This window comes from Aspergillus karnatakaensis (genome assembly GCF_047715665.1).
Source record: "Aspergillus karnatakaensis strain CBS 102800 unplaced genomic scaffold BJY04scaffold_1, whole genome shotgun sequence".
Taxonomy (NCBI): Eukaryota; Fungi; Ascomycota; class Eurotiomycetes; order Eurotiales; family Aspergillaceae; genus Aspergillus; species Aspergillus karnatakaensis.
In genome coordinates this window covers 604,614-619,965 of record NW_027395713.1, presented here as the reverse complement: position 1 = coordinate 619,965, position 15,352 = coordinate 604,614, and the positions used below count along the sequence as shown (strand labels likewise).

Genomic DNA, 15,352 nt, shown 5'->3' with positions numbered 1-15,352 from the left:
AAACTATCTCTATGTGCCGTGTATATTATCTCCAGAGAAAAAAAAAATAGGAAAAGAAGCTAAGCTGAAGACAGAACAGGCCAGATGACTACCTACCCAAGTGCGGTCCATTTCGCAGTCCCAACTCCACACAGACCAACACAACACGCTTTCCATTCTAAAAGGACTCCGTCCCGCCTGTAGTTACCTAATAATTCCAAGCCGACTGAACCCAGAATCAAAGTTTACTCCGAATCCCTTCTAATCGGAACTTGACATCCTTCAAAACTTTACTCGTGGGCTTCCAGTCATCGAATTGCTTCAGCAGCTCTAATGTCTCATTGTACAGTTCGTGTCGGACGTATTCCTCTTCTAGAAGGCCGCGCATGGCGAATGGGAGGATGTAAGGATTTGTTGCGGGAGGTGGGTAGCTTCGTTTTATATCTAGAGGTGTGATAGAGACGGGGGAGGTTTCGAGGGCAAATTCAATGGCGAGGCTAGAGTTGTTAGTCTGCGATCTCTGGACAGAGAGCTTTGGTAAGAAGGAGATGGATGGCTTACCGGTATACGGCGGCGTCGTCGTAGAGGCGGGAGTGGCCGTCGCCGGTATAAAGACTGCCAGCCAACGGGGAGCTAAGTTCGCGGATGAGACCGTGATCAGAAATGCCGAGGTTGCGGAGTTTGAGAGCGAAGCCGACGAGGTGGGAGACGCTTTGCGCAAAATTAGGGATTTGTATGTTCTGCATGGTTAGGTATACTTACAAGCTTGGAGCATGGACCCTGCCATCGACGAAGGCTGCGCGGTAGATGTATGGGTGAGACACAGGGGAGAATAGTGATGACTGAGATTTGTTAGTTAACGCTATTAAGACTAAGGGTTGACCGTGAATTACCTCCAAAGAGACGAGTTGATCATCAATGCTCCCGATATAAGATATCCGTACGCCGAACTCTATGCAAGCCCTCAGGGCGGACTCATAGTCCTTAGAGACCTGGCTGTAGGGTAAGGCAAATTCAAATAGCTCCCCTGCAGAACCACTAATCCACCGAGACCTATAATCAGGAAATGGTCCGAGGTTCACGCCAGCCATCGCGCATATCCCGACCCGGTTAGCGTTGATGCAGCCAAATGAAATCAATTTCGCGACCAGCATGATTCCAACTGGAACGCCTTGGCTGTGACAAGCGAGCAGAATAAAATCAGCGCGTCTGATTTCTTCCATCCAGTTTAGAAGCAGCTTCCAAAGTAGATCAACTCGTTCCGAAATACGCCCTTCTCCCTCCAAGGCTATTTTCTCGATGTCGCAAGTGTACCCAGAGTCTTCTGTATACTTGCGTATTGCTTCAGCTGCCATAGTTGCGAACCTGACAGAGGTGCCAGTGGGTTGACCGAGGACAGTCCGTATCAATGGTGCAGGAAAATATCCATGAATCCCAATCGCCAGTGCCTTTTTAATGCGCGGAGGATACGGGATCTTGTAGACGTGCTGATTGCTAGGCTCTTTGCTGTAGTGCAGGAACCTACCAATTGACTGAAACAGTGTCGGCCTGTCTTGCAAGGCGAATGTATCCTTGAACTGCGGGAGGACCTGGTTAGGGATGACCTTCTGTAGTTGTTTAGAGGCTGTAGCTTCGGAGGCCGCTGGAGGGGGGGCCTCAGGAACATCCGCCGGCTTGGATATAGCATCGTCGGGGACCGAAGAGCCACCTGGAGGGGTCTTGATCTTCACGCTTCCTTTGTTGACAACCTCCGCCTTGCGCTCAGGCTTGGCATCGAGACCACTCCTTGACTGATCAGTCGATGACTCCTGAGTTATGGTGGCTTCGGCAGCCTGCGCATCTTCCGGTTTTCCTGGTGTAGCATCTTTGGGTGAGTCACGGAAGAAAAAAGACCAGGCAGACGGCTTCGTAGTCTCCGCGGGAGGATTAGAGACATCTTTATCAACTTTCGTCGCTTCATTTGAATATTCCGGATCGGGTGCCGTATCAGGAGCAGGGGTTCGTTCTTCTAGGTCGAGGGGATTTTCATCCTTAGACTCCTCAGGTCCTTTAGACGAAGACGATCCGTACCACATTTGAAGCCAAGACCGCTTCTGTGATGACTGGGCGACGTCCGCAACTTCGGGCGGGTTATCTTGGTGCTCGGAACTAGGTTCCGGAGGTGCAGAAGGGGCCTTTTGATTTGGTGGCTGTTCCAAGGTGGTATCAGGCTCTCTGTGAGCGATTGGTTCTTGTGGCTCTTCTGACTGTGTTGATTTTGCATCCGGTTCAATCGAGGCACTCTTATCGTTCGTAAACGGTGTGTATACCCATGAAAGCCATCCACTGGGCTGAGCTACTGCCGTAGACGCGTTGTCCGAGCTCACAGCTTCCACATTCGTGTTCGGTCGCGAGCCCTCTGGGATGTTCGTATCTGTGGCAGTGCTGTCCTTTGATTCCTCTTTATCAGTGTTATTCTGAGGTGGAGCAGGGTCCGGCTGTGTTTCCTCCAAAGGCGTCGAGGTAGAACCGTCCGAAGCGATGTTGATGCGGGTCGTCGTAGCGGTAGCGGGCAGGGATCGCGTAGACGCACTCGCTCTCTTCGTGAGCTGGAGGGAAGGACTATGCTGCTGTTTTGGCGAAGCAAGATGGGGTGTAGATGCGGACGCGGTGTTGGTGGAGCTGGGTTTGGCCATGGAGATGCTCTCACGGGCAACCTCGGTAACAGGCGCCGCTTTGGACGGCCATACACTAGGAGGCCACTTTGAAATAGGTCAGTTACAGAGTATGGCAGACGACTTGAGATAGGCCAAGGTCTCCTTCCAGATAGATGCAAGGGCCACACGCAGTAAAAACTCACTAGGCTCCTCCGCGAATTGGCTCGTTCGCGGTTCGAAGGAGATGAATCAGGCGATTGAGGGCTAGGCTTTACTCTCTTTCGAGGACCCATGGACGCCATGAAATTTGTAGTAACATCACCAAGATAGCCACAAGAAAGCTGATGACAGGTTCGGGACCAAAGAGAACTTGAATGTGGGTTCGTATTTCTTGACAGCAAGAATATTGTCTTTCCCAGCTATAATCGCTGCCTCCCACCCATTGTCAGGCGGTCAGGTGGTGGTTGCCAAGCCCGCCTGAGGTGTGACGTCACACGTGATTGGCGCCCCTAGTTTGATGCCTCAGGTAGTCGTTGATCCATACAAGCCATACCGTAGATCCCACGTTCAGCCGGCAGCCAAGTTGATTTGAGCATTCACAGTCCTTTCGCTCCCACTTGAGTATTGGTACTCTACCGAGATACTTGCACGGGGCTAGGCAGATGAGCAGGATCTCACAGTTCCTTCTTGCGTACAAAGCCTGTGCTAACCGGGCTCTCATGGCTATATAGTCCTCGATGCACGCCTTATCCCACGGTTCTTCAGATAATGCTTTGCCTGACAAGATGCTTATCTAAGGGCACAGATGGCAGTAATCTTCCAAGCGCCTTTAATGTGGCACAGCACCAATGTCAGTGCCGGCAGCTCACTGCCGCAGGCAGGCCCAGAGTGATCGACTATGAAAGACATAAGCTCAAAGAAGAGTGGACTAGGCATATTATTCAGTAACTGCTGAAGTATTCTACGTCTTTGTGTCGGAAACCCTCTGAGCAAATATTGTCGCGCTGTAGGGCTTTATTCGAACGCTGATATGCCTCTCACTTTACTTATTGCCCATTACCACAAAGCAGATACTGGCTGGGATGAGTAGCCTGCCAACAGAGACCAGATCACCATGTATTACACTCTGAAGTAGACAACAACTTTCGTCATTTACAGTCCCACCAGAAAGTTCTGAGTTTGCTTCCGGCTTCATGGAGCCATACCGGGCCACTAAGTAGGCACATCCCTTTCAGTGACACACTCCTTTACCCTGTGGTACAGTGTAAAAGGCTCCCTGAGCCTCAAAACTGCCATATATATCGTAGCAAGGACCGGGGTTGAGCTGCAAGCCTGCAACTGAGCACAAGAAGGGCTAGACTGCCCCACCCCCGCTATGGGCCGGCCCGCGGGCATGGCATCCGGCCATCCAGTATCCACCGCGCTCACAAGTTAGCAGACAGCTGCTCTCTCCTGTGTTTCTACTCTCGATCCGAATCTTCTTATCACTAATTCTTAAATACTATTTAGACAAGCTACCTCTATGTCGGTGCTTTGCTGCCTGCGGAATCGCGTCGACCGATAATGCCTCCAAGGACAATCCATGCCGTATTCATCCTTTTTTAACCTTTCTCTAACTCGATTGGATGAATTTAACTTTTCCGAGAGAAAAGAAATTGTTAAGTATGCTGATCTCTTCCTTCATGTAAGGTAGAAGAGCGCCCCTAACTATTAGGGCCTCAGTACCTTAGCCCTAATGTAAGTTACGGAGTAATCTCACCCATCCCGCTCAATTAACATCCCGGAGTCTTCCCAGTTCAGGTAGCACTACCCGAGCGCTATCTCTTAACAGTAGTCTTTAGATTGTTTTTGCTCGCCAGCAGCTGGCAGCTAAATAGTCGCCGTTCGTTGACCTTGTGATCTGAGCTACAGGTTAATAGGATTATGGAGATCGTGGTCTCCATTACACTCTTGAAAAGCCTCAGTGCTCTTGTATAATGATTATTGGAGGGGAACATGCGCGAGAGGGTCTAGAAGCCTTAGGTTGCCTTTGCGGCGGTGTTTTTACTGTGCTTTTCCAGGACACCGCTGGTAGGCAGGTGGAAAGAGACCAGGACAAGTTGCGCAAGAAGCCCAGCCCAAGGATTGGCGCTTCTACTGACACTCTAGAGGGCTTTCCGTCTTATATTACAGTTCTTATGAGTACTGAGCTGGCAAGAGCTCTGTCCTGGTTTGATGCTCGAACTACTAATATTATCGCATGCCTTTTACTTTGCTTCTTTTTTTTTTTTGACAACGAATGACGCCCTCACTGTAAGCAAATATTACAGTGGTAGAAGGTTCTCTCACTACCTAGATTATTTTGTATGGCTTGTCGTTTTTGAGTGATAGTGGTCTTCTTCCTCCATCTCAATCATTCGGAAGTCGCCTTCCCTGGGCTTTCCATTAACCACTCTGGGTTGATAGAACAATCCTGTCTTCCACAATGGCGCACGAGCTAGAGATGGGCCAGAGCAACACCCGCCATTGCGGTTTAGAATGGCTGTACTAAACAGTAGGTAGCAGCGAGTCCGACATGTCCATTGATCGGAGACGAGCTACGAAGACACCGCGAACTCCAATTTTGTACTAACATTGAGCAATATGGACAATTTCACGAGGGACAAGCCATACAGCCCGGGATTTCCGGAAGAAGAGCGCGCGGTGGACTCACGATTTTGCCCAGATAAATTGACGTGGCGTAGACGCTGCATTCGAGTGACGGTTACTTCCACCCCAAAGTGTGTCGAATTTCTTCCGTGGCTCATGTAGGGTCTAATCTGAGAAATAGCGTCTTAGATTATGGACATAAGCCTGCCAGTATCATCTCAGCGACCCGGCTTAAGAGTCCCCGTCCATTCCTGGAAGCGCCAAAATGGCATCTCACACGAATCAATTCAGACACAAGCAATAATAATGTGTGGCTGGTGCGTATCGCAGTCACACGTGACTAAGAAGGGGAAATGTGGGGCGGGATCCAGACGCCGATAACTTTTTTTTTCTTGCGGCAACTCCGACTCAAAAACAGCTCCAACTTTCAGATTTTCTTTCGTCGCCTAGATATTTGTCGAGTTCTACCTGAACTCTTTATATCTAAAAATGGCGATTCAGAAAAAGGTAACCCATTCTTTCCTTCACAGGCAGATTCATATCGGAATTAGCGTGCTGACTTTTCTTAGAACGGTAAAGGTCGTTTGGATAAGTGGTATCGCCTTGCGAAGGAGAAGGGCTACAGAGCTCGAGCTGCGTTCAAATTGGTTCAACTGAACAAGAAATATGGGTTCTTGGAAAAGAGCAAAGTTTTGCTGGATCTTTGCGCCGCGCCCGGTGTGAGTACACAAACTTATTGATACCGCTTATAGAGATTATGCTAATCGTTTAATAAGTCATGGTGTCAAGTCGCTGCTGAATGCATGCCTGCTCAGAGTCTAATCGTCGGAGTCGATTTGGCCCCGATTAAACCCATTCCTCGAGTCATTACCTTCCAGAACGATATCACAACCGAGAAATGTCGCGCTACAATTCGGTCACATCTTAAGCACTGGAAAGCGGATACCGTTCTTCACGATGGTGCCCCCAATGTTGGTACGGCGTGGGTTCAGGATGCTTTCTCTCAGGCAGAGCTTGTGCTCGAATCCTTGAAACTGGCAACGGAGTTCTTGATCGAGGGTGGTACATTCGTCACAAAGGTCTTCCGATCAAAGGACTACAACCCGTTGCTGTGGGTTTTCAAGCAGCTTTTCTCATCAGTCGAAGCGACCAAACCCCCTTCCTCCCGAAATGTGTCCGCGGAAATTTTCGTTGTCTGCCGCGGATTCAAAGCGCCTAAACGCATGGATCCCAAGTTCCTCGACTCCAAGCACGTCTTTGCAGAGCTTGCGGATCCCACACCCAATAACGAAGCTAAGGTGTTCAACCCTGAGAAGAAAAAGAGAAAGAGAGAAGGTTATGAGGAAGGAGACTGGACTCAATTTAAGGAGGTTCCTGTCACAGATTTCATCAACACGACAGACCCTATTGCCATTCTCGGTTCTTGCAACAAGCTCAGTTTCCAACAACTACCAGGAGGAGACCTTGCCTTGGCTACGTTAGATCGACTACCCGAGACAACAGAGGAGATCCGAAACTGCTGCGAAGACCTGAAAGTCCTGGGTAAGAAGGAGTTTAGAAACCTCCTTAGATGGCGTCTCAAGGTCCGTGAAAAGTTTGGGCTGGTAGTCAAGAAGGGACAATCGAAGACCGAGGAAGCCGAGGAAGTCACCGAAATTGCCCCGATGGACGAAGAGCTTGCCATCCAGGAAGAGCTTCACCGCCTCAAGGACAAGGAAAGTTCAAGGAAGAAGAAGGAAAGGCGCAAGGATAATGAGAAGAAGCGCAAGGAAATCGTGCGCTTACAGATGCACATGACGACCCCTATGGATATCGGAATGGAACAACTTGGTCCTACTGGAGAGGAAGCGACATTTTCGCTGAAGCGCGCTGAGCGGGCCGGAGCGACGGGCGTCATGGCTTCAGGAAAGGAGCTGGCACTCGAGAGCGAAAGTGAAGAATCCGAGTCGGATTCAGAAGTCGAAAGCGATGATGAGGAAGATCGATTGGAGCGAGAACTCGACTCGCTCTACGAGCAGTACCAAGGTCGCAAAGAAGACAAGGACTCGAAACTGCGGGCAAAGAAAGCCCGTAAGGATTATGAAGCCGAAGAGTGGGAGGGCTTTTCTGGGTCAGAAAAAGGAAGTGATGACGAGGAAGATGCTGATACCGAGGCTCCGGCTGTCTCCACGGATGCTTCTCTCTCCAACAATGCTGCACTGTTCTTCGACCAGGACATCTTCCAGGGCCTGGGCGAGGCCGAGGACGATGAGGAGGAAGAAGAGGAAGAGGGAGAAGAACTAGAGGAAGATGATAAGGAAGATGAAGTTCTAGAAGAGAGCAAACCAACAAAGGACGAGAAGCGCAAGTCTAAGGCGGCCCCCGAGAAACAGAAGGTCAAAGAGACGAAGAACAATACGCCAGCTGAAGACTCTTCAGATGACGAGCTGGAAGAGCTGGAAGAACCACGCAAGAAGAACGGCCAGCTTGGTAAGTTGCTACACCATTTCTCAGACTAAGGGAACATGTTGCTAAATACCATATACTCTAGATATCGATATCATCACAGCAGAAGCGATGGCACTAGCTCAACAAATGGCTACCGGGGAGAAGAAGTCGCACGATGTGTTTGATGACGGTTTCAACCGATACGCCTTCCGAGACGTTGATGGTCTTCCAGAGTGGTTCCTTGACGACGAAGGCAAACATAGTAAACCAGTCCGTCCCATTACCAAGGCGGCAGCAGCAGCGATCCAGGAGAAGCTGCGCGCAATCAATGCCCGGCCCATCAAGAAGGTGATGGAGGCTAAGGGCCGAAAGAAGTTCAAGGCGGCACAGAGGATCGAGAAGCTCCGCAAGAAGTCCGCATTGCTTGCGGATGACGAAACGATGAGCGAGAGAGACAAGGCTCAAGCTATCGCAAGAATGATGAGCAGGGCCACCAAGAAGAAGCCCAAGCAAAACGTGAAGTTGGTCGTTGCCAAGGGAGGCAACAGGGGTATCTCTGGGCGTCCTAAGGGTGTCAAGGGCAAATACAAGATCGTGGATGCCAGGATGAAGAAGGATGTGCGGGCCCAAAAGCGTCTGGCCAAGAAGAAGGCGAATTAGATAGCTGCTATGGTTAAGATCTGTACATATAGAGAGATTCAAGCCAATCTGATACCCATGCTGAAGCATTTAGTCTTATAGTTGTCCCGCAGCCATGGGAGTGGATATGACTAAGACTAACCCGCAGTGGCAAAGGCTCCCACTATGGATTGATGGATGGATCGCCGACAGCGCTTCCTTTCTGCGCCTGCCTGCCTTACAATCTCACGCGGACTCTGGGGCTCTTCTTCTTCTTGCGTTATTTGCTCACGCTCTCTTTTACCTCTTTCTTTCGTTACTTCTCCACCTCGTACATATGGTATTCTCAGTATATTAGTTTTTCCCTCGAGCTGCTGCTTATTTGTCTTTCTTTGTTTGGACCGGCACTCCGTTTAATTTTTACCCTCCTTTTCCCGCAGCTGTACTATAACCTTTACAGCCCGACCGCCACCCCTCATCCATGGGGTTCTTCGACCACCTCCAGAAAGGAGGAGGGTTCTCACTTCAGCCGAAGAAGCCTCAGATTCGCCAGGTCGTCCAATCTCGTCCAGCCCCTCCGTCTCGATCAGTCTCGCAACCCAGCAAACCGTCGCCTCGAAATTTCTCCGTTGACCCGCGCGGGAAGACTCGAACCGTCCGCAGATCAGCATCGAGTGAAAGGGAACCAAAGCGACGGCTAACACCACTACGAAGTCGGAAGCGCCCAACCCCCGAGCAGCGACTGTCCAGCGACGATGACGATGGAAGTGACACAGATGCCTCCCTCGAAGTGCGCAAACGCGCCAGAACGGGTGACAGTGCGGAACCGGACTACGGAAGGCGGCTGCGGTCAGTAAAGGCGTTTGCGGGAGATGAGACAAGATCACTTCCGATTGTACACGCAGCCGAAATCACCTCGGTGCAGAAGTCGGGGAAATTCAAGCCAGCTTTCGGAAATACTAGTCTGCCAGCGCATATTCTCCTACAATATCCTAGTGCAACCCCGAAAGAAAAGTAAGTATGCTCACGAATCTCGTCACAGCGCTCAATTGATGGCTCATGTTTCCTCTTTGTTTCAGATACGAAGTCGTGGTTCCGCGCGACGACGACGAGTTCAAACCTCTTGACGACATCGTTCAAGTGATCGAAACCGTAATCCAAGCATACATACCTGAAGATGAGCTCGACGAATTCACGAATGACACGACAGGAATCAGACGAAAGCTGCGACGAGCGTTAGCTCTTGGTGCCGAGGCCGAGTTTCGTCAATCCGTCACCGACTACAATAGTGCTATTATACGTCTGCGGCGAAGCGGTAGCATCGCGAAGAAACTGGACGATACTTATAAACTGAATTTATCGCATGTGGAACGAATTTTAACACAAATCTACTCTCGAACGGTTTCGCCACGGGTCGACTCATTGCGACAATATGAAAATGGGACGGACAATGTCTATGGAGAGCTCCTACCGCGATTCATTAGCACTATCTTCAAGGAAACTGGACTGAAGTCGAATCATGTTTTTGTCGACCTCGGCTCTGGTGTTGGCAATGTAGTCCTTCAAGCAGCTTTGGAGATAGGGTGCGAAAGCTGGGGCTGCGAAATGATGCAGAACGCCTGCGACCTCGCAGAACTCCAGCAATCAGAATTCAGAGCCCGATGCCGACTTTGGGGAATTGCGCCAGGCAAGACGCATTTGGTGCGCGGTGACTTTTTAAAGGAACAGAGCATCATAGATGTCCTGAAACGAGCCGACGTTGTTCTAATCAACAATCAAGCTTTCACTCCGCAACTTAACAACGAGCTAATCAACCATTTCTTGGATATGAAGGAAGGTTGCCAAATCGTCTCACTCAAATCATTCGTCCCCGTTGGCCACAAGATTCAGTCCCGAAATCTTAACTCTCCCATCAACCTTCTCACCGTCAAACAAAGTCACTATTGGTCTAATAGCGTTAGCTGGACCGACGTCGGTGGCTCATACTTCATCGCAACGAAAGATAGCTCACGGCTCAAGGCGTTTTCGGAAAGCCTGACCTGATCGGAACCGTGGTCTACACCTGACACGTTGTCGTGATGCATGGGAATTTCTTCTTGGACAGACGAGCAAACTCCCGTTTGGGCATTTTCGGCGATGGATATTGTACATATATCAACTTTTATTTGTCCTCTCGTATAGAGTGAGTCATCTTGCTTTGGCTTTTTGTGTACAAAACTCTCCTCTTCTAGTCTCTTCTACTTTTTGACTACATGAACAAGATACCATTTTTATACCTGATAGCAAATACATAGATACCTGAGGCTTCCTTTATTATGATTCTTACTTTCATTTTGATGTATCAAATCACGCTATCTAGGCGCTTGCCTAAAGGGTGGAAATCGGACAATCAGTCTGACTGCAAAGTGCACCGTCTATCCGGTTTGAACATCCTGAAACCCCGAACTGCGCATTGGGCGAGGTTGTGGGCAAGGTAACGGCACGTCGAGTAATGGTTTGCTCACCATCTCGAAGGGTGCTCGAACCTTATGAGAATTTGTACGCATCATTCATAGCATCAGCCTCTTTCCCCATCCTGGCCATCCACCTGTCAACAAGCTCCTGGTTTTCCTTCTTCAATTTCTCGCTCTTCTCCTCAGACATATTCAGTTGCAGGTTCAGGGTCGCGAGCTCATCTTGGAAGTCCTATTCAGAGGATGTTAGACATGATTTGGCATCAACCGAGGCAAGTTCCCATGCACATACTTCCAGAAGCTTAGCCTTCCCTCTTGCTTCTTCCACTTTATCTTTCAATCGAACCTGAAGTTGTGAGTTCTCACTCTCCATTGAAATTATTCGTTTGCTATCACGATCGTTTCGCTTCCGTAACTTCTCCAGCTCTGTAGTTGTACGAGCGAGTCGTTCTTGGAGATCCGAACGAGATCGTTGCGCTTCAGCTAGGTCTATCCTAGCCGCGGATAGTAGCTCTTGTGGGGAAGAATTTGCGGTGGAAGATGACTGTTTTCTGTGATCGGTGACTGCGTGAGGTCGGATGGGTGATTGGGTGGTTTCTGGGGTCTTGGGAGTGTCCGCAGTTATGAAAGCTGCTGCTGTTCGATCGGCAAGCTTAGTGTCTAGAGCAATAATAGTGTTAGTCAAAAAACAATGTGATTTAAAGCAATCATATTCAAGAAGATGTCTGGGAGCCCGTGCATGCATTGTAGATATCGGCATTTGCCTTCTCACGGCGATCTCTAGCCGCCAAAGCGGCAGCGTACTCCTGTCTCCAGTGGGACATGAGAGGGAGATTATAAAAGGTTCATGAGCTAAGAGGTAAGTTCATAGCTATGACAAGAGGCAGAAAAGATAGAATCGATACTAGTTAGAATAAATATAGAGACTAATGTTACCTCTGGGAAGAGGAGCACCTGGAAGTGCGTGCATGGACATGTTGACTACGATAAGGCTGGATAAGGCGCCCCTCCCTCTCCTTTGGAAGCTCCCAAGTCACACCGCCCTGCTCGCCGCCTGTCTCAGGGTCATGCATCATTGAGCGCTGCGGAGCAAGTCCCAACTACTCCTCACCACGACCCTCCTACTCTAACCCTCACCAGACTCCGCTACAGATAGTTTACTGTGCTCTTGCAGGTGCGATAGACAGAGTTTATTCTTGATCTTCAACTACGACCGCTTTGTTTCGTTCTCGCCGTCTACACAACTCGCCTCTAGTCTCTCGCAACCATGTCGTCACGGAGGAAGGTCATGCTTAAGGTATATTTTCCTTCTCACCGCGTTGATCGCTTGCCCGCATGCTAACTCATACCCCTACAGGTGATTATTCTGGGAGATAGCGGCGTCGGTAAAACGAGTTTGATGAACCAATATGTCAGTGGCCTTGGCTTCTAATTGGACCTTTTCTCTCGCCATCCGTGCTAAAGTCGGTTCTCAAACAGGTCAACAAGAAGTTCAGCGGGAGCTACAAAGCCACTATCGGTGCAGATTTCTTGACGAAAGAGGTCCTGGTCGATGATCGACTTGTCACGATGCAGGTGTGTAACCTCCGGGGCTGTTCTTGAATGCGCACTAACTGCGATGGGGTCAGATCTGGGATACGGCCGGGCAGGAACGCTTCCAATCACTAGGTGTTGCATTCTACCGCGGCGCAGACTGCTGCGTCCTTGTTTACGATGTGAACAACTCGAAAAGTTTCGAGGCGCTTGACAGCTGGCGCGACGAGTTCCTCATTCAAGCTAGTCCGCGTGATCCTGAGAGCTTCCCATTTGTATGTCAATGATATTATTCGTCCGTTCACCGAATGCTCATCTGTGTATTAGGTCGTTATCGGAAACAAGATCGATGTGGAGGAGAGCAAGCGGATGATTTCTTCTAAACGAGCCATGACATTCTGCCAGTCAAAGGGAAACATTCCATACTTCGAAACCAGTGCCAAGGAGGCTGTCAACGTCGAACAAGCCTTTGAAGGTGAGCCCGGCATGCGGATAATTTCGTTCCATTTACTAAAAATTTCTAGTCATTGCTCGAAGTGCGCTCGCCCAAGAAGAAGCGGAAGAATACAGCGGTGAATACAACGACCCGATTAACATTCACGACACTACTGAGCGTGACGGATGCGCCTGCTGATACCCTATACCGCACTCTACCTCGATATTTCTTACGTTTCGGCCAAGACCTGCAATTCTGTTGCGCTTGTAGACAATACTACCCCCTTTGCTCGAAAGCTTGGAGGCATGCAATTTTATCCTGATTGTGTCCTATATATCTGACTTGGGCGTTCCTCGTGTACTACTTCCGCGCTTTCGTTACTGTGCTGGCTCGCATCAAGCTATCTTTTCTGATTTGGTTCTAGTTCTTTCTTTACTCGGAGTCTGGAATATTATTATTTACCATCCAAGAGTGCCCGTTGCAAGCGCAAGCTCATGTAATTATCATACTACATACTACATATCTCAGGGGGCTGGGATGGATTGCCCCTCGTGACCTCCGCGGGATAACTACCCGGTGGATCGCCAAACGCCTTAACTCACTGCTTAAATCCAACCGAACTAGACCTAGAACAAATCAGTACCTGCAACTATAGAGAAAGCGCCATTATCTCTCCTATGTTGGAGCTCGCGGTTATTCAGTGACGTATCGATATTATGCGCGCCGGCGCCGTCCGTGAACTCTTCTGAGTCCGAGTCCCTTCCACAATTGCGACTGATAACGCCATCTTTCACATCTCCAACATCTCCAGCACCTGAACCCTCGTTCTGACGGTCAAAACTGCCTGGAACTGCGATGGAGGCTCCTTCACCACCGAGACGATCTAGACTGGTTGGCGCCGCTAGAAGAACTCTGGGTATTTGCCTGCTTCTGATTGTGGTGATATTATGGACCGCGTCGAACTTTCTTGCCAGTGTATGTGACTCTCTCAACTTTGACCTCAGGAATAAGCCGGCACTAACAAAACAATACCATAACAGACTATCTTCGCAGACGATACATACTCCAAGCCCTTTTTCGTTACTTTCCTCAATACCTCGACTTTCATACTCCCGCTTTTCACGATCGTCGCGAGCAGGCTATGGGGACTATTTCGCGCGGGGAAGTTATACCAGGTCCAATCGTTTGAGAACTTGCTGCAGCGACTTGATTCACAATACTCGGATGCAGAGTCAGAGCGCATACTTGATCGGGACTCTATTTCCGGTTCTGAGGCTGAGGATCGGGGAGCTTGGGATGCCTCTAGGGTAGACAATGATTCGAACAAAAGACATGGAGACCAGAAGCTGGGTCTGAAAGAGACAGCGAAACTGAGCTTCCATTTTTGTTTGCTATGGGTGCGTTGCTCCGTTCTATACTTCCAGCTTGTTCTTGTCAGCTAACGTGAGATAGTTTACGGTAAGTGCTTTGAGCACGGATGGAACTCTACGTAGTATGTACTGATCAGCTGTAGGCGAACTATTTCTCGATGGCTTGCCTTCAATTCACTACAGTGGGAAGCACGACAATTCTCACTTCGACGAGTGGTACGCTACCCCCGCTCATCTTGAAGACAAAGTAACTTACCCGTATCAGGTGTATGGACCCTAATCTTCGGCGCCCTGATTGGCGTCGAAAAGTTCACTGCCCGCAAACTCGCTGGCGTCATCGCCTCGCTCATAGGCATAATCCTTATATCCCGCGTGGACCTCTCGGCAACTGACAGCACCACACCGGGAGATGGGGGCGGTAGTACGTTTCCACCTAAAACTCCCGGCGAGATCGCCCTCGGCGACGCAATGGCGGCCTTCAGCGCCGTCATGTACGGCGTTTACACGATCGTCCTGAAGCGACAAGTCGGCGACGAATCCCGGGTGAACATGCAGCTCTTTTTCGGGCTAGTGGGGTTCTTCAACATGTTTCTCCTGTGGCCTGGATTCGTAATTCTTCATCTCACCGGTATTGAGACTTTCGCGCTCCCTGATACAAGTCGCGTGTGGACTATCATCCTCGTATGTCTTTGCCTCGAACCCCCATATCCACCGATGACCTAACCCTGATGGCTATAGGTAAACTCTCTCTCTTCCCTCCTCTCCGACATCTGCTGGGCCTACGCCATGCTCCTAACTTCGCCGCTTGTTGTGACCGTCGGGCTAAGCCTGACAATCCCGCTTTCGCTAGTCGGTCAGATCTTCCTGCAGGGCGAGTACGCGACGCCGCTATACTGGGTTGGAGCTACCGTTGTGTTTTTGTCATTCTTGGTTGTGCACCATGAGAGTCGGGAAGGCGGTGCCGGGGTTGGGGGTGGGGATGGGGATGCGGTGCGGGGGAGGTACGGTGTGGTTCCTGGAGAGGAGAGAGAAGATTGAGGTGAGCTCTGGGGTTAGATCTAAGATGAGTCTGGTAATGAAGCTTTTTATAACGATTTCGGTGGCGTTTCCGTGCGTTTTGATGGTGAACTTTAGGTAAATATCATTTATGAAGCGGTTGCATACACTACACAGGCGAAATACATATTTTATTCTGCACTGCTCGATTTCTTATTTATTCTGGGCCGGGCCCGTTCGCAACGGAATCATTGATCAGATTATGTGGTGTGGCAT

The 15,352-nt window shown here is 49.8% G+C and overlaps 6 protein-coding genes across 6 annotated transcripts; 4 read left to right on the top strand and 2 right to left on the bottom strand.

Moving 5' to 3' along the window:
* Window positions 1-101: 101 nt before the first annotated feature.
* On the bottom strand, window positions 102-2,770 carry BJY04DRAFT_2905 (uncharacterized protein). The gene is made up of 4 exons (XM_073720075.1): window positions 873-2,770; window positions 742-821; window positions 541-690; window positions 102-476 (listed from the first exon to the last, which is right to left on the bottom strand). The coding sequence occupies exons 1-4, from the start codon at window positions 2,652-2,654 to the stop codon at window positions 218-220; spliced, it is 2,271 nt and encodes a 756-aa protein (XP_073577274.1). The 5' UTR covers window positions 2,655-2,770; the 3' UTR covers window positions 102-217.
* Window positions 2,771-5,643: 2,873 nt separating this feature from the next.
* spb1 (rRNA methyltransferase spb1) lies at window positions 5,644-8,396 on the top strand. The gene is made up of 4 exons (XM_073720070.1): window positions 5,644-5,750; window positions 5,813-5,962; window positions 6,020-7,712; window positions 7,774-8,396. The coding sequence occupies exons 1-4, from the start codon at window positions 5,733-5,735 to the stop codon at window positions 8,328-8,330; spliced, it is 2,418 nt and encodes an 805-aa protein (XP_073577273.1). The 5' UTR covers window positions 5,644-5,732; the 3' UTR covers window positions 8,331-8,396.
* A 132-nt stretch (window positions 8,397-8,528) lies between these two features.
* On the top strand, window positions 8,529-10,570 carry dot1 (histone methyltransferase DOT1; the record flags this gene model as incomplete). The annotated part of the gene is made up of 2 exons (XM_073709417.1): window positions 8,529-9,302; window positions 9,368-10,570. Coding segments are annotated over exons 1-2 (1,492 nt in total), but the record flags the coding sequence as incomplete, so codon positions are not given.
* A 15-nt stretch (window positions 10,571-10,585) lies between these two features.
* BJY04DRAFT_175981 (ATG16 family protein) lies at window positions 10,586-11,711 on the bottom strand. The gene is made up of 3 exons (XM_073709416.1): window positions 11,481-11,711; window positions 11,034-11,401; window positions 10,586-10,973 (listed from the first exon to the last, which is right to left on the bottom strand). Exons 1-3 carry the CDS (start codon window positions 11,563-11,565, stop codon window positions 10,815-10,817), a joined length of 612 nt encoding a protein of 203 aa, XP_073577271.1. The 5' UTR covers window positions 11,566-11,711; the 3' UTR covers window positions 10,586-10,814.
* A 138-nt stretch (window positions 11,712-11,849) lies between these two features.
* On the top strand, window positions 11,850-13,326 carry rab7 (Rab family GTPase YPT7). Its single transcript, XM_073709415.1, has 6 exons — window positions 11,850-12,038; window positions 12,099-12,152; window positions 12,221-12,316; window positions 12,370-12,549; window positions 12,602-12,749; window positions 12,799-13,326. Exons 1-6 carry the CDS (start codon window positions 12,009-12,011, stop codon window positions 12,906-12,908), a joined length of 618 nt encoding a protein of 205 aa, XP_073577270.1. The 5' UTR covers window positions 11,850-12,008; the 3' UTR covers window positions 12,909-13,326.
* A 239-nt stretch (window positions 13,327-13,565) lies between these two features.
* Window positions 13,566-15,118, top strand: BJY04DRAFT_212492 (uncharacterized protein; the record flags this gene model as incomplete). The annotated part of the gene is made up of 6 exons (XM_073714596.1): window positions 13,566-13,685; window positions 13,751-14,107; window positions 14,163-14,168; window positions 14,224-14,296; window positions 14,346-14,761; window positions 14,819-15,118. The coding sequence occupies 6 exons, from the start codon at window positions 13,566-13,568 to the stop codon at window positions 15,116-15,118; spliced, it is 1,272 nt and encodes a 423-aa protein (XP_073577269.1).
* Between the last annotated feature and the right edge of the window lie 234 nt (window positions 15,119-15,352).

What these genes read in the sequence shown, in the direction of transcription:
- BJY04DRAFT_2905 (XM_073720075.1), bottom strand. Translation starts at nt 2,654, where the DNA reads ATGGCCAAACCCAGCTCCACCAACACCGCGTCCGCATCTACACCCCAT. An exon ending in ATCAACTCGTCTCTTTGGAG is followed by an intron (nt 822 to 872) that starts GTAATTCACGGT and finishes AACAAATCTCAG; the next exon opens with TCATCACTATTCTCCCCTGT. An exon ending in GACGACGCCGCCGTATACCG is followed by an intron (nt 477 to 540) that starts GTAAGCCATCCA and finishes TAACAACTCTAG; the next exon opens with CCTCGCCATTGAATTTGCCC.
- spb1 (XM_073720070.1), top strand. An exon ending in ATCTTTGCGCCGCGCCCGGT is followed by an intron (nt 5,963 to 6,019) that starts GTGAGTACACAA and finishes TCGTTTAATAAG; the next exon opens with TCATGGTGTCAAGTCGCTGC. An exon ending in CAAGAAGAACGGCCAGCTTG is followed by an intron (nt 7,713 to 7,773) that starts GTAAGTTGCTAC and finishes CATATACTCTAG; the next exon opens with ATATCGATATCATCACAGCA.
- BJY04DRAFT_175981 (XM_073709416.1), bottom strand. Translation starts at nt 11,565, where the DNA reads ATGTCCCACTGGAGACAGGAGTACGCTGCCGCTTTGGCGGCTAGAGAT. An exon ending in TGCCGATATCTACAATGCAT is followed by an intron (nt 11,402 to 11,480) that starts GCACGGGCTCCC and finishes TTATTGCTCTAG; the next exon opens with ACACTAAGCTTGCCGATCGA. An exon ending in GGAAGGCTAAGCTTCTGGAA is followed by an intron (nt 10,974 to 11,033) that starts GTATGTGCATGG and finishes TCCTCTGAATAG; the next exon opens with GACTTCCAAGATGAGCTCGC.
- rab7 (XM_073709415.1), top strand. Translation starts at nt 12,009, where the DNA reads ATGTCGTCACGGAGGAAGGTCATGCTTAAG. An exon ending in GGAGGAAGGTCATGCTTAAG is followed by an intron (nt 12,039 to 12,098) that starts GTATATTTTCCT and finishes ATACCCCTACAG; the next exon opens with GTGATTATTCTGGGAGATAG. An exon ending in CGTCGAACAAGCCTTTGAAG is followed by an intron (nt 12,750 to 12,798) that starts GTGAGCCCGGCA and finishes AAAAATTTCTAG; the next exon opens with TCATTGCTCGAAGTGCGCTC.